General features: G+C 40.1%; 1 protein-coding gene across 1 annotated transcript; it reads right to left on the bottom strand. All coding sequences in view use genetic code 11, as the record gives it.

The window, feature by feature from the left end:
* Positions 1-294: 294 nt before the first annotated feature.
* On the bottom strand, positions 295-15,267 carry EGR_02009 (Glutamate [NMDA] receptor subunit; the record flags this gene model as incomplete). The annotated part of the gene is made up of 7 exons (XM_024491258.1): positions 295-522; positions 2,842-3,027; positions 4,103-4,283; positions 6,450-6,669; positions 7,286-7,517; positions 14,434-14,814; positions 15,070-15,267. 7 exons carry the CDS (start codon positions 15,265-15,267, stop codon positions 295-297), a joined length of 1,626 nt encoding a protein of 541 aa, XP_024354401.1.
* Between the last annotated feature and the right edge of the window lie 421 nt (positions 15,268-15,688).

Raw genomic sequence — 15,688 nt, 5'->3', positions numbered from 1 at the left:
AATAATACAAATCCTAACTACTTGTTCCACTCTTCATCCTGGATGATCGGAAACAAGCAGAGTTCCGTCGTTGAAACCATAACTCAAGGCATTCCAATAGTCATTATGACCTTACAGGTTGCCGTAACACTTGAAGCGGACTTAGTCCTCCTTTTATTGCTCTGGCCATCTTGATTAATTAGTCAATTCACCTTCAAATTTCCAGCCATTTTCATCCCTTCGGTTGTTTACAATTCTTACACCATCTACGTAATTGAAGCATTTCAGCAAGACGCTGTTTGCAAGAAGGTCATCTCAACGACCAAAAACCCATTTGCAGCATGCAAGACGGGAAGACCAGATGGTGGACAACATAGGTGACATGGACTTGTGAACAGAGCATGCCGACGCACCGGTGGTGGCGTTGGTGTGCGTACATTCCACCTGGAACTTGAGATCTTCTACGTGATCGCTGGTGTTGCATCGTCCACCTGGTGGTTTGAGAACATGGTCGACGAAGGGAGTGCTCTGGATGGTCACTACCTGAATAGAAACAATCGGAAGGAATGCATTAATGTTTGCTGGCAGTAAAAAGTTGTAGCTTGACAGATTAACTCTTGCCAGCCCCTCAGCACGCTTACAAAGCCTTCCGTGATACCTCAGAAGCCAAACGCGTAAAGGCTGTGTTTGTGGCACAGCCACTTCGGAATTCGCATGCCTCCAGAGAATTCTAGTGGCAACAGGTCGTAAACCTGCTCGTCAGGACCGACCATTAGAGAGTAGTTTTGAACCAGAACGATTATAAACTAAAATACGTGAGGCTTTTAAATCCATCTATGGGTCCAATTCCACGGTAATACCATAAGACCCTGCTCATAACACCTATACTCCTGGTGTATCAAACCTCCCATGTGGGTGTGATAAATTCACCTTACAGAATCAATTTGGGTGTTGCACATCAGAAGGTCTTAGACTGAGATTATTGAAAAACAGCATTGAAGTGACAGACTGCTAACATAACGAATTGGTTTCCTTGTTTATAATACACGGCAGCTTCCAGATTCAGAGGCCTTTAGCGGTACAACAGTAGCAACACACCTTGAGTCCCTAAATCGAGATTAAAAGTGGCAAGCAGATAGAGATTTGAGCGGTATAGTAACAACCTATTGGCGTTCCCTTCATGTTACAACCAGTGTCACGCGATTAAGATCTTCAGAGGAGTAAATTGAAGATTTGTGTACTAGAGCATGACACTGTTGTTGTCCCTAGCGGCCCAAGACTTGTTTTAAGTGGGATATTCGTCTAGGCGGATCTATTCAGATGCCCGTAATTCGGTCCCTACAGGGGTGACATTGAGCTCTGCTCACGTCAACCATCTTTTCACTTTCTCAGCCCTTGTAGCAAAGCTACTTTCTCACTTTTAGGTTTCAAAGAGTACTTCCAATTCTATCAGGTGGCCAAGAAAATTTCAAGTGGCTTTCAATGCAGCTCGTTGCAATGACTTGTGAATTGTGAGGCATTTTAAATGCAAGCAAATGTTCATATTTATGCGGCATAAAGCCTAGATGAAATGGATCGGTCTAGCTGGACTCTATGGTACCGTTTATTGTGCCCTCCACTATCTTTCTCGATCTAACGAGCTTGATAACTGTGGATCAAGCATGCCCGTTGCGTCGCAAACCCTATTTTGCTCTGTTCACAAAGATGTGGTTGGAGAAGCCTCTCATTTAACATATAAAGGGGAGGTTTGGTACGTGATTGCAAAATGCATAGGCTAAATTTAAATGACTAAAAAAAAATTGAATTCCTATGCTGAGTCACATAAAGACGGGGTGCGTCACACTGCGAAAGACCCTCCATTTATTTCACGGAAATGATGAATTACATATCTTTAATCTCACTTCCAAATAATTCATGTGAAGAATGAGTTGTGGTAAGGTTTAAGGTGATTGATGAAACAGTTTGTTTGCAGCAATTTTCACGAGAGTCTTGACTGAAATTAGACAAATGGATATCTCAGGCGTTAACAGAAGACAATAGGTTTGAGAGACTATCGGTTTGCTATCCTCTACTTCATGCCGTTGTGCATTGATGGAATGAGCCGAATAATTTTTACTACTCGCGGAGAATATGACAGCTTTCAAAGAGGCTTTAAAAAAGATTTAAGTCTAGGCGAATAGAAGACAGTTACCTTCATTGAATAGGGTCATTTGAACTTTCGCCAGCCAACCAAACGCTGACGCTTTATAATAGCCAAGACGGCATGGAGACACTACTTAAACGAGTCGAATTTACTTATAAAAAACAGCTTCAAAGGGTATCCTTAGAAAAGTGCACAACAGTGATATCAAACAATCAGACACCGAGTTTACAAAAGTGAAAAGTGCAGTCAAAGCTTCAAAAATAGCATTTTAGGTAGTGGGCAAAAGATGTCTGGCCTGACTACCACTGCTAAATTCGAAAAGTTTCTCATTTTAACCGATAATAATATTGTGATCTGCGCTCCTGCCTCGGAACATTGTTGTGATAGTTGATGCAAAGGAGTGGTCACGGAAATCGCCGAGAACGATGTTCCAGACGAGACGCATACCCCATGGAACTAGCCCCTTCGCATGAGTATTTCTAAGAAATTAACGTCTTTCTAAATTTTATAACATTTACAGAAAGTATTTAGGATGCTGCCATGGCAGTTGACAGCAAAAGCACACGAGAATCACCTCCAATTTATTCGCACAAAATCCAGTCGCAACCGAATCATGTCTCCGCCACCCATTTCGAAGGGAATGCTTCTTGAGCTACCGAGATGTGGTTTCACTTTCCCATCAACAAAAAGAACAGCTCCCGTTATTGAAGCGGACATACCTTCAAATGTGTCTTCTTCTTAAAACTCGGTGGTGGAAGGAGTCGCGTTGCGCGTTCCAGACACTCGTTTGTGCGAGCATGCTTCTTTACGCAGATATCTGTCACCTTTTTCTGCTTGTAATTGCCCGGCCAGTAGATGTGCGCCGTGTCAATTGATAGCCGTGACACCTTGGCGCCTTTACTGTTCTAAAGTAAGATCGTCGCTTTGCTTAAAATAGGATAAAATTTTATCTGAATTCAAGCAGAAAAGATTGCCATTTATGCAGACTTAATAAACGCTTTTGAAAGAAATATCTTTTATCCATTCACGAACCAAACTGCTTTTAAAGACTGCAAATAAGTAGGTGGAAACCTAATAGTGTAGTAAATTTGTAATGTGTTTAGCGCTGCGCTAACTCGTTCGAGCAGTTCAATTCCTTTAGGTTGTATTTCCGTTCCGTTCGGCAACATGGCTCTTTCGGGCATGCCAGTAGCCACCCAGCCTTTCCGTGCGTTAGTAAATGGTATGTTTTTTCACACCACTTTGGTTTATTACGACCTCAGCAAGGACTCGGAATGGCATAAAAGTTATCCAATGCTACGCGACTTTCGAGATAACAGGTAATAATAGCGCTTTATACATTTCAAATCCGGCATATTTTCAGCTTAAATAGTGAGTTTAATCAACTACGTGAAATTTGCGCTCATGTATCCAAGGCACCAATACCACCTCTACAATGGTTGACAGTGGTAACAAATTTGAACGCATTAAACGCACGTCACTACTAAATTTAAACGAGACTAATAAAAATCAAACTATGTAATGTATACCCAACTAAAATAAATCATTTTTAAAAAGAAATCGGGCAAAGCTTTCAATAATTTTACCCAGAAAATTAGGATTTCGGATGCTGTTTATTACCCTGGTGTTAGTAGAGATAAGTAACGGAAGCAATGAATCAACCAGGAATAATTCACGACGGCCAAGGATTGAATTCACTGAAATATTACTTTTCTCTAACAATAGTTTTTTAACAGTTTTCAATGCAAAAGAAATTGAGTCGCAAAATGCAAAGTTTGCATCGAGATCACGGATAATTACTTGATATAAATTATTAAAAAAACGTGACAATTTCTCATGGTTTACTTTGAGAAAGCATAAAAATTACCACACAAAGTGAAGACCTGAGCATATTTTCCGACAAGGTTGTCAATAGAGTCAGCTTCGTAGGTATGCTACCATTTAAACTTGAGCAAAAGTTATTTTATAAAAATGATTTACCTGCACGAGTCCGTACTTCCCAACTGTATTGATGGTGGATCTGCATGAACTGGAGTGCTCTCGGCAATCACTGCGCGGTTGAACATTGACGATGTCGTAGAGCGAACCCACTCGATCACCTCGACTGTCGAACTCCACGTGCCCGGTTTCACCGTCCTCCAGCACCACCCCGATCATGGATCTTGACAGAAGGGGGGAAAAACCACCACGATTAAAAGGTTGCTAAATCGGGAAATATACCGTTAGCGCATATAACGCCAAATAATATTACGCAGAATTTCTGAAATCTATCTTTACAAGGAAGGGTTATTTCTGATCAGGAAGTAGCAAAAAATGTCGATCGCTGTATAAAAGATGTCCAAAGAAAGACCTGAAATAAAACAATGTTATAAAATGGGGAATAAAGACGGTTCCCCTGTAAATTAGGATTACTTAGCCACCTAATATTAAATGGCAAAATTCCATCAAGTAAATGTTAATTTTCTTTCCACTGTACGATAAAAAGCCGCGTTTCACGCTATGGCAACTCACAGATGTGTTTTGAGATTGATACAGTATCCATGATAGTGACAGGTCGTTAATTGAACTTAACAATAAATACTGACTGCACTCTTGGCACGACATTCTTTATTGTGCTTGCCACCACTTTCCCCTTTTTTCAATCCCCATCTCATGAAATGGCGGTTGAATGAACTTGACGAATGTGATTCGACATCGTCCGATGCTCTAAAAACCGAGGTTATCTCATTTACAGTGCTTCTTGTTTGGCATTTGGAGTGGTGTAGCTTAAAACATTAGATTTGGGTGAAGAATCACTCAAATACGGGATGGTGCAAGCCGCGGAAGACCCTCCATTTCGCACGAAAATGACAAATGACGTACCATCAATGTCACTTTTAACAAATTCGAGGTTAACATGGGGAGAGTGAACTGCGACAATGCTTAAGGTAATTGATGAATCCATTCACTTACAGTAATGCACACTAAAAAGTCGCAGAGGAAGCTGGACAAGCGGCTATCACAAGCATTAAAAGATGACAATAAGTTTGCAAGGCAGTTAATTTATTTTTCACTTACTCCACGTTACTGAAACGTTCCGTTTTTACATTATTTAGTCACTGGCTTGTGATGGATAAGACTTTTAAATTTCATCGTCAAAAAAACGTCTAAACAATCCACCACCCCCCACTTCTTGTGCACACACCACTTAACCCCCAAAAGACTATGAACTTCTAGCTGAAGACGCAACAATTGCAAATGATACCTCTTTTCTCGATAGGCCGATGAATTTGTCGGAATACGTAATAATACTTGAGGAACAGCACAGGACTTTATAGTAGTGGAAATATTGACACCTTAGAACGAGTAGAGAAGATGCCGCTCCCTCATCCTCTGCATTCTCAAAACACCCCCAAGTTGTTATCACCCTTTCTTGGCATTTGGGGATCAAACGAGAAATCGAACAGACAGTCAGCAAGTACAACTCAGTCGAGAGAAACAAAGGTGGTCAAAGGCAGGTTCCTTGGCGTCTGGAAACAAAACGTTTCGTAAGAGTGAGATCTACAAGCTTGTGCCACGCTGACCGGGAAAGAACCAGAAATTTCACGTGGTGATTATTTTAACAAACAACAAAAAGAAAAAATTACAATTTTTCAGAACGATTCTCCCAATCAATATTCGGTTTTATCAGTAGCCTCGCGGCGGCTTTTAACTCGAAAAAAGTAGCGACTAATAAGTTGAGGAAGCAACTTTTATCGGCTACAGTCGTTTAAAAAGTCGAATTTAACACTGACAAAGCATAAGACTAGGGAAGGTTAAATCCGCAACAAAGATTTTGTTGAAAAGAAAAAGGACGATTTAACAATAACTAAATAGTAATGAATTTAAAAGGAGCGCATTTACGTTAACAAACGTAAGAGCAAAAATACGGCAATAAACAATGTTTAAGAACATCTAGGTTGAAGTCATGATCTAGAGAGATATTGCAAAGAGAAACTAGTAATAAAACAGAAACTTCATAAAACTAAGCTCAACACGCTTGCAACTGGCGTCACATGTATGTTTGTTAAATGGCTGCCACAAGTCGTTTTGAGAATCGACAGACGAACTTCAAAATACGTAGAAAAATGGATACAGGATGGCCTTGGTTTGAGGATAATCTAGGCTTGCGCTTTAGAAAAAGCTGGTATTTGGGGCAAATTAGCGATCCCATTTAGTGTCACATTTAAGCAAGAAATTATCAACCATTGTGGTCAGTTTCCCTCGGTGACCCTAATAGCAAATGTGTTAACGACACTTGATTCTAATGCGAAGTCAAAATTACTAGGCTTGCGTGAAGGCGACTTACGAGTATAGCTTGACAGAGTAGTCGAGCCACGAGTAGTTGGAGTTTTGTGACATTCGATCAACCATTTCAATTTCCTGGTTGCAGTTTTTCATTGACTGCAACTCGAACATGGCATTGGGTTCACGTCGGGCCAGTCGGATTATCCCCTCTGTTGCTACGCGCGCCGCATCGTTCACGTGCAATAACTCGTCCGATTGAGCAAGACGAACGCCGAGGACACCTGAGATTTGGTGCAAATAATAAACCTCATTGGTTTGATAGCAGCGTTTACTTTCCTGAAGCACATCGCAGTGCTGCGTTCGAGGAGTCGAACAGCTCATAAGACCGGTAATTAAACCGAATATAAGGGTTAAAAATGTTTTAGTTTAAATAATTTATTGCTATTTTATTAGTTTCCGAACATATAGATCCTCCTGAAAACCTGAAACGCACACAATCAAGACCTATTACATTAAAGCTCACTAAAGATTAAAGTTCTTTTCAATCAAGTAGTCGTGGTTACTCGTTTTAAATGCATGACAATTCAATCTGGTGAAAATTATTTGCAAAATCGCACCACATCACTACATCTACAACCTCGAAAACGGCCACATTTGATTTAAAAGTCATTTCTAGTCACAGGAACCGACTGTTTCGTGTTCGTTGTGCGTTACATTAAAACCTTTTCGCCCCTTTTTCATTCACAGGTTAATTAAGTTACTACTTTGAACATTTAAGTACAAATAAAATTTGGGTAAATCTGACATGAATGCATCATTTTACAAGGGTTATAAAGAGAGCGCATTTGAAAGCTAATCCGCCGTATTTAAACAATAAGATTATGCATAGAGACTGACCCAAAGGTATATTACTGGCACCAAGACACTGTTCAGAGACCAGCCAAGCCCACTCCTTGCCGAGAATACCCAGTCGTTCGGCCACAGTAAAGATGTGCTCGGAGTAGCGACGCGTCACGAAGAGTAGGATGGCTCGCGTCTGGCCAACTTTAATGCCCTCCAATCTACTGAACAGTTCGTGATGATTAACTACATCCGTCTCGTCGGTGTTCACGCCAATCGTCTGAGTGATCTAGTCAAATCGATAGGACTTATTTTCTGCATTAAGCTTCGTTTCTCGCCAATCTTTACTAGGCAGGCGAAAAATGTCTGTGTTCTTATTTCACTCAATTCTGCTAAAATGATCACACTACTTTGTTCTGATTGGCCAAAAATATTAGGTCTCCCGTTCTTCTTTAAGCCATTGCCTAGATTTGATAGTCATCGTAACTCGAGCGAGAATTTTAAAACGACATTAAAAGTCATGCCCAAAATTTGCTTCACTTTTGACCAAGAGGTTTGTCACAGCACAGTTAGCTTAAAACACCAACAAGAGTCATTAATGGTGGGAATTGGCTACAGAAGAGATCCTACTTGGGAATAAACTCAGCTGTGGGGGAAGTAAATAATTTTAAAACTCGACATGATGGAATTGACAGGCCCGCCACTTTGAAGCCCGACAATTCAGTAGCATGTATTTTAGGAGTTAACGTAAGGTGGTGGTTGAATAGACAGCCGTACAAACATATGTTGCTTAGATTTCAGTGACGTTTGTTTCACCTCAGCGTTTACTTCAAAGTACTACAAGCAATCTCCTACCAAACGTATGGATATTGGCATGTGTGGTCACTTAATTCTTAACTGAATAACAATCCTGCAGGGGATATTTATATCGCAGATGGAATGTAGACTTCAGCGGCTATTACCTCACAGTCATTTTTAAAAAACCAGGAAAATCCCGACCCATTGCAAAAGATAGGTAGCGAAAAGAATCCGAGTCATCTTAAAGTGGAAACAAGAACCCGCGCACACACGGAACTCCTGAGCGAAGTGGTTTAAGCGCTGAAAACTTCCCAGGTGAAAGGCATTTCATCGTCCAACACCAAAGTAAAACGCTCGAAAGCAAAGTACCCCTCCAAAAACTAGTGAGTCGGGACGGTTTTGTGGTAGTAATAAACAAGCATTTTGAGCTAAAAAAAGGGCCAAATTTTGGATTCATGATATGCAGTACCTTTTAAAGAATTTCATCCTCGCACGATAAGACATAAAAGCCTAGAGAAAGGCTGGGTAAACACGTCTCTCAACGTCTTATCCCCAAATAGCTCTACCCACCAGCTAATTTGGTATAAAAAATTTCGAATGATGAAAAAAGTGAAAATCGCGTTTTCGGTGGAGCAAATACCGCAAATAATACTGCTTTTGGTAGAACAAATTACTTGATAGAAATGAGAAATAATCATCACAGGTTTTTTTTCATTCCAATTGGACCAGTTTAAAGAAATTTCAGAAAGTTAGCACATTTGAACAAAAAATTGGGAAAAATGGATAGATCTAGTTGATTGGGTAAATTTAAACTAAACTTGGAATGTATAGTGTCCACCCGAGCCGAGACATAGACGGGTTTTTGGTAATAATTTGTGAGTTTACTAAGGCGGCCAGTTCATTTAAATCAGATAATTTTTGTAGCCTAGTTGCATTAGCTACCACAGTTTTAATGGTCTCTTTAATGAGATTTTTCCCATAAGCGAGCTCAGCCTGGAGGCTTTCACAAGTCAGAGATCACGGCACGATGGGTTGAGAACTAAAATTAAACAAGCATTTTCTTTTCACCCAAAAACCCCTCTGCTTTGTCAAGGTTTCAATGTATTATGCGATACTCAGTACAGAAGTTGTAACGAAGGCAGCAATTGTTGTGATAGAGAAAACACAAACCAGTGGAGAAGGTCGGAATAAAACAGATGGAGATCAGGGTAAAAGATCAACTTTGTTGGATAACTTCAACTCCTTCCATTTCCCACGTTAAATAAGAAATTTCTACTTTGGGCTAGAAGAGGATGGATAAAAACGATCACCCAGCAAAGCAGACTCCATATCACTGTTCATTATTTTAGCCTTCAAAATACGGCTGAAAAATCTGCTAAGGCGTAAACAAACTCGTTGATTAACAGGGAAATTCGCAATTTTAAGCTCAAATGTCGCGCGCTACGAATAATAGGCGTTTGTCTGGCTAGCATAGGTGTTGAAGTTCAAACACGTTAATTCTTTTTACCCAAGGAAACACTTAACAACCAATAAAGATGAAAAACTGAAAAACGACTCAAAAATTAGTTTTTGGATGTAAAGATAATTACGCCTTTTAGGGATTAATGGCACGCAAGACCAAACAAAAGTTGCTGTTGGCGCAAAATGCCATTTGCCCATGCTACTTACTACTTAAATGCCTATTTCTCAAACTCAGTAACGAGAAAAAGAACATTAGATTGACACATTATCCACAAATTACTTAAAATATTTTAGCTAGCGGTCTCGAAATAAAAGCAACAGAGGGTCTATTACTTACAAAGCCACCTGCTACCCAATCCTTTTTCAATGAGGCACAAGCAAGTTGCAAACGCCCTATTTTAGCAATATTTTGTCCCTGGAAGCGAAAACCCTAGCCCTATTGGCCTCTTTTGCCGATTTTATTTCCCATGTGACGGCCTAATGCCAATGCCAGGAAAAAAGGCAATCATCACTTGAAGATGGGGCGGGAGAATGACAATGAAGTAGAATCCTCCTCCCAATCTTGCCGCACGGTGCACACCCTTTTACGAGGCATTGCGTTGCTAAGTAGGGATAGGAAGAGCACCCCTCGACAGCTGACTGATCAGTCTTGGCTGTTTTTGTTGACGATGAAGACATCCTTCTTGCACACTTTCTAGTTGTACCGAAATATATTGGTACGTAAACTTAGGCAGTAACTGTTTCATCTTCGGCAAGTGAAACTTTCAGGGTAAAACTTCCAATATGTGGTCATCCGCTCAATGGTGAAATACAAAAGCCATTTCTCAGCACAGGTCAGGCACTCAACAAAAAGAGAACAATGCATGTGGTCGCCGCTGGCTTAAAGGCTTTCGTACCTTTTCCGGTTGGTGTAGATGTCACCTATCAGTGCCTTTTCGCTCGGTAGGTTCTACAACCTCTCCTTTCAAGTTGTTTCATCACTCGCATTTTTCCTGAGTTACGCTAACCCCTAGTGATACGTAATTTTTGTTTCTTTGAAGAATAGAGGATCTTCCGCAAAGCCATGTATTAACCGACGTTTTACGAAATGAGAATTCTAAATAAAAGAGGGGGAGTGGAGGGCATAGGACAGATGGCCTAACTGTGCCAATAGACTTACGCCTATCAATCCATCCGCTATAAGGAACTCATATATACAGTCACTTGGACAAACAAGCTTCTGCAAGTTACAAAATACACCAAAAACTGTACGAACACTTTTTTTCATATGATGTTATTTGTTAACAGTAATTAGTGGTGGTTTTTGTGTAGTCATATTTCCTTTCCTATTTTTGCTACTGTTTTTTAAATTACTCCAGTTCCTATCATCGGGCAATACTCACGCCGTCATTATTGCTGCCATGTAAGATTGACCCATTTACCTAGCTGTGACTTTTGTGTTTCTCTTTGTGTAACTACTGCATTATTAAGACCAGAAAAAAAAACAAACAAAGGCGGTTCCATGCTCTCCTTTCATCGCGCGTTCAAAACAATGGGACTAATTCGTTGCTCAAAGGCATAGGATCTTCCAAGTGAACGCACGAGATTCACTCCCATTACTTCAGTTAGCAAAACATACCCTCCTTTTGATGGTCTACATATTGTGACTAACTGAATATTTCCACTTATAAGGGAAAAAAGTAGCATGAAGCACACAAAGTAGGGAGAAAAGATACCAGGTTGTAACTCATGTATGCTAAGCGGGACGGCAACCTTCAACCGTCTTTACTACTCATCACTACATTCGTCCTCTAGAATAATAAACTGATCCTTAGATCCACTAATTACCAAATCATTGAGAAACTAATATTGAAATGGGCAAAGCTTGATTCAATCCCTTATATAAAGGCATGCGCATCCAGAGATATTTCTTAGTTTTGCGAAAAAAACTGAGCCTTACTTATTGCTGTGTGAAATTTGCCGGAAACTTCCCACATTTGTAAAAGAATTAAGGAAAGAGAATTTAAGCGAAAAAAAGGTTTTGTGTGCATTTCTTCACAAAGCACCATCGAGAGTGGCTTCATCTCCAATTCCGCCTGAAGAAGTGTTGGAAGAAAGTACAGAAAAAGGTATTAATGCCACTGCAATGCTTCTTGGCCCGGATGTATACCTCCCAGCGGAAGTACAATGAAGGAGCTTTAGGTGCCCGCGTAACCAAAATAAAGAATTAAACAAACAATCAAAGTATTAAAGCCATCTCCAAATGGTTGATTTCTTTCACTCAAGTAAGAAATGCCTTTAAAAAAGGGTAGTGAGAAAATGGTCCCATTCTGATCCACGGAGCCAGTATTTGGGGCCTAGGTTTGCTGTATGTCAAAACCAACTTATGCGCGATATTCAGCATTAACTGGGAATTAGCCTGCTATATGAAACACCAAAACGAATCATAATTTTCGAAATAATCCGTAAAAAAGATACAAATTATCCCTCAGAAAAGTAGCAGGGAGAGAACACGGGCAATGAGGGTGAGGAAGAGTTTCTCGTCCGACACTAATGTGCATAACTTTCTTCAAATTGCCCAATTTGTTGGCTGGTCCTGACTATTTCCAAAAGAAAGGGGTTGTCCTCACACATCAAGGTGTATCGTGCCGGGTAGATAGATATTAGCCCTATTTGCTTGGCTTTTAGCAAGTGAGTAATTTATGTTAAGCACTCCAATTTACATTCCACACAATGTAAGTGTTATCTCCTAGGAATAAATTGCTGCGAGCCCTAGAAGCATGGGGTGGCGGAAGCCTTGGAGATAATTAACGATGTGTTTGGTCATTCTACGGACGTGGAAGTGTAAAAAGCCATTTCTTGACACAACTCAGTCAATTTGTCCCCAGATGATACAAAAAGGGGCGTTTTACGTGGTGCATCAAAGTAGTAGTCTTTCAGGCTGTTTGTAATTCATTGTTGCACAAGGTACGCATTTACCTAGCTTCCATCCCAATTTTCCTACTTGATGTAGGTAAAAACAAAATGCTTTATAATAAGAATCAAAAATCATTTAACTGGTTCTTCACAAGTTATTCACGAATGATTTTGATGTTCTAATAGCGACGTGGTCCACTTCACCTTAATTACATTGTCACCAAAATCCCAGTGACAGTGCGCCAGTGACCACATCGTTATGGATACTACAAAAGCAAAATCCACCCTACCAAGCATCGAGATTTAGGTAAATCTTTTACAAATTAACGTGAAAACTTTATGAATAATAATTTCAGAATTTTGCGGAATTAAAGGGTCAATATTTGAGTAAAATTCGCCGAACAAATGGGCATTGTAGCGAGGATATAACATGTAAGTTTGAACTTGATATTTCCTTATCAAAAAAAGGTCGAATAAATTTAGGAATTCTTCTCTTTAATGAAATCTTAAGCAGGGCAATAGTTCCAATGATAGGAACAAATTTAATGTCAGCGACGACATGCAGTGATTTGATACTTTTTATGACTTTGTGTTGAACTATCCAGAAGCATCAGTCTCTGTAGTTTGTACCTCATCTCTGTGGAATGCCCTTCGGGCCATATTGGTAGCCGCTCGACTGTTCTGTACGTTAGTAGTACATGTCTTTCCACACAGCAGTTGGGTTGTTAGGACTTCAGATATTTCGGATCAGTGTGAAAGACCAATGAACATGAACTGGATATGATTACCCATTTGTACGATTGCTTTACCACTCAATTTTCCAAATACAGCCTTGTGAATAACGTACATGCTCAACCTCGTCTAAAAAATATTGTAAACGTGTACGTAATCGCATTAAGGAACACCAAAGAAACAAATGGGCTATTCAAATAAGCAACACAGAAAAGTACCGCTATGGTCTTCTGAACAAGACATCTTCCCCAAAAATGAGTGATAAGCATGAAGAAGTAGATGCAGCATCTAGTATTTCAAACGTTAAAGCTCAGTACAACATATGCTGCAAAGGCTAAATTCGAGGGAACCGATGAATTTTTCCACTCATTTTTATGAATTTCTAGGAATTTCTAAAAGAAAACTTCGAAAAATACAGGCAAAGATATCTCATATCTCATATTTGATATTGCGTATACCTTCGGGCCATGACTGAAGCATATTGGTTAATGTAAAAGTTTTTTTTGGCGAAAATTTCACTGTTAGAAGCTACCCTATCCCATGTAGGCAGATCAGTCACTTCAAAATTCTGGACATACGCAAATCCAAAATGCTTGAATATAGCCGAATTCAATGGGGGCAGATAACTTTAATAAAACATTCGGGATTTCTTTTAAGGCAAAAATGAGTAAGAAGCTAACCTTTCATTCTAAAAGGCAAAATTCTGGTGCAAAATAGGTTTAAATTACAAGAAAAATGAACAATTTTGTGGTACGATATGTCAATTACAAATCGACTTTCCCACCACCAAATTTTAGCACAGTAACTACCCTATCAATCTTGAATAAATTCACTCACTTTAAAAGCGTTGCTTTCACACGCCAAATTCAATGTGTGTAAGCATTATTTCCCCCTCTGTATCTCCTCCCCATCAAACAAACTCTCGAGCGATCTAACAACTTGTCCTACTTTTATAGGAGCCAATGATTTCTAAAAATAAGGGATTTTAGGAACCAAAAATGCATAACGACACTCAAGAATGTCATCTAATTTAAGAAAATAGCTACCATTTTAATCACAAAAACTCTCTATTCTAATGACAGTCTCAATTTATAAAAAGAGGGGAAATCTTTCGAAAACTAACAACCCCAAAGTCAACCGCTGATTGAAGTTTAAAGTTTCACCTGCATAAGGAACACCCGTACAGCAGCAAGTTCTGCTTTCAGAAAAAAACAAATTTTCAAGTGGTGCACTTTAAGGGGACTTAAATCAAACTACAAACTTCATAGTTGCATAAAATTACTTACCAGAAAGTGGTAACCTTAAAAGATAGAGCTCACCTTGAAGTCGACTCTTTGCCGTGCCAACTCAAGGTGAGCAAGGAGGGCTTTTGCGTCTTGACAGTTATCGGAGTGGATAAGAACGACCTCATGCCACTCGAAGGCGGCGATGAGGTCGGCCCAAACGCGCGCTTCAAGAGAGAATGGCGGTACAGTGCGAAGGAAGCTGGCGTGAGCATACTTATCACTGAAGACGGCTTGTCGGGTGCTCACCCCGATCACTGGCACTCCGTAAAGCGCTGCCACGTAGGAAATTGATAAAGGCGAAGTAGTGGGGAAGTTAGGAGGGCTGGAGACCACCACTGCGAAAAGACGACCCTTTCCTGCCGCGAACATTGAGCACAGTTGCTTGGAGGCTTTTAGGGCATTTGATGCCAGAAGCTGAAATCGCGAGACAGGTTTGATTAGAAACAGCCAAAGAGTTACTTTTACAAAGAACGACATGGTCACGTGAATGAACTATCAATCAAATAATGAAAAGAGGTAGGAAGAACAAATGGACTCAGCAAACACGTCAACTGAACGGTGATAAATCCCGTAATGCCACCACGCAGAGGCTAAACTCCTAACAAAGCGCATTTTTAGTAAACAATCTCCCGAAATCCCAAGTTGACGCAAAATGACTAAAGCGCTAACCTCAGTAAGCGGTGTGAATGAAACCTTTCTGCCATTAACATGTGCACGGACATCACTAACGGAGGAATTAAAAAGCTTCATAACCTTGACACTGCTGAGGAGTGCACCAATAGTGAAATTTATGCCACCAGTCTTATCACCAAGAGCGATGGAGGGTAAGATAGTAACAAGAGCAAAAACTAGGCGCAACAGAGACATCCCTGCGCTAAAATGGCGGTTTAGCCGGAGACTATCGCAAGATAGTGCGTCTGAGATTTGCCAATCACCTCTAACTTTGGTAGCACAAGGCTATTGCTTTGCCTACGAGAGCTGCAAAAAAATTAATATGTCAAAGTCAAAACTTACGTCCTCTTTTAATGTGTTTGTACTTACAGGTAAACCAATTGTCCGCCAAAGCGGGTTTACGCCGCCTATTTAACGACCCGTGGATTTTAGATTGTTGCGCTTTGACGACCTTGATTTATGATTGACATCTGCGTTGGAAAAAACTTAGGCTTTATTTTGCTGTTATCAATAAAGCTCGTCTATGTTACACCTTTAATGCAGCTTGCATTTTTGAGTAAAGACGCTTTTTTACTTCTTGCTACAATAGACGTGTTTTCACATCTATATCGTTTAA

The sequence above is a fragment of the Echinococcus granulosus genome (assembly GCF_000524195.1).
Source record: "Echinococcus granulosus chromosome Unknown EG_S00008, whole genome shotgun sequence".
Classification (NCBI taxonomy): domain Eukaryota; kingdom Metazoa; phylum Platyhelminthes; class Cestoda; order Cyclophyllidea; family Taeniidae; genus Echinococcus; species Echinococcus granulosus.
Note: the sequence above shows the minus strand (reverse complement) of the source record. Positions and strands in the feature narration are given on the sequence as shown.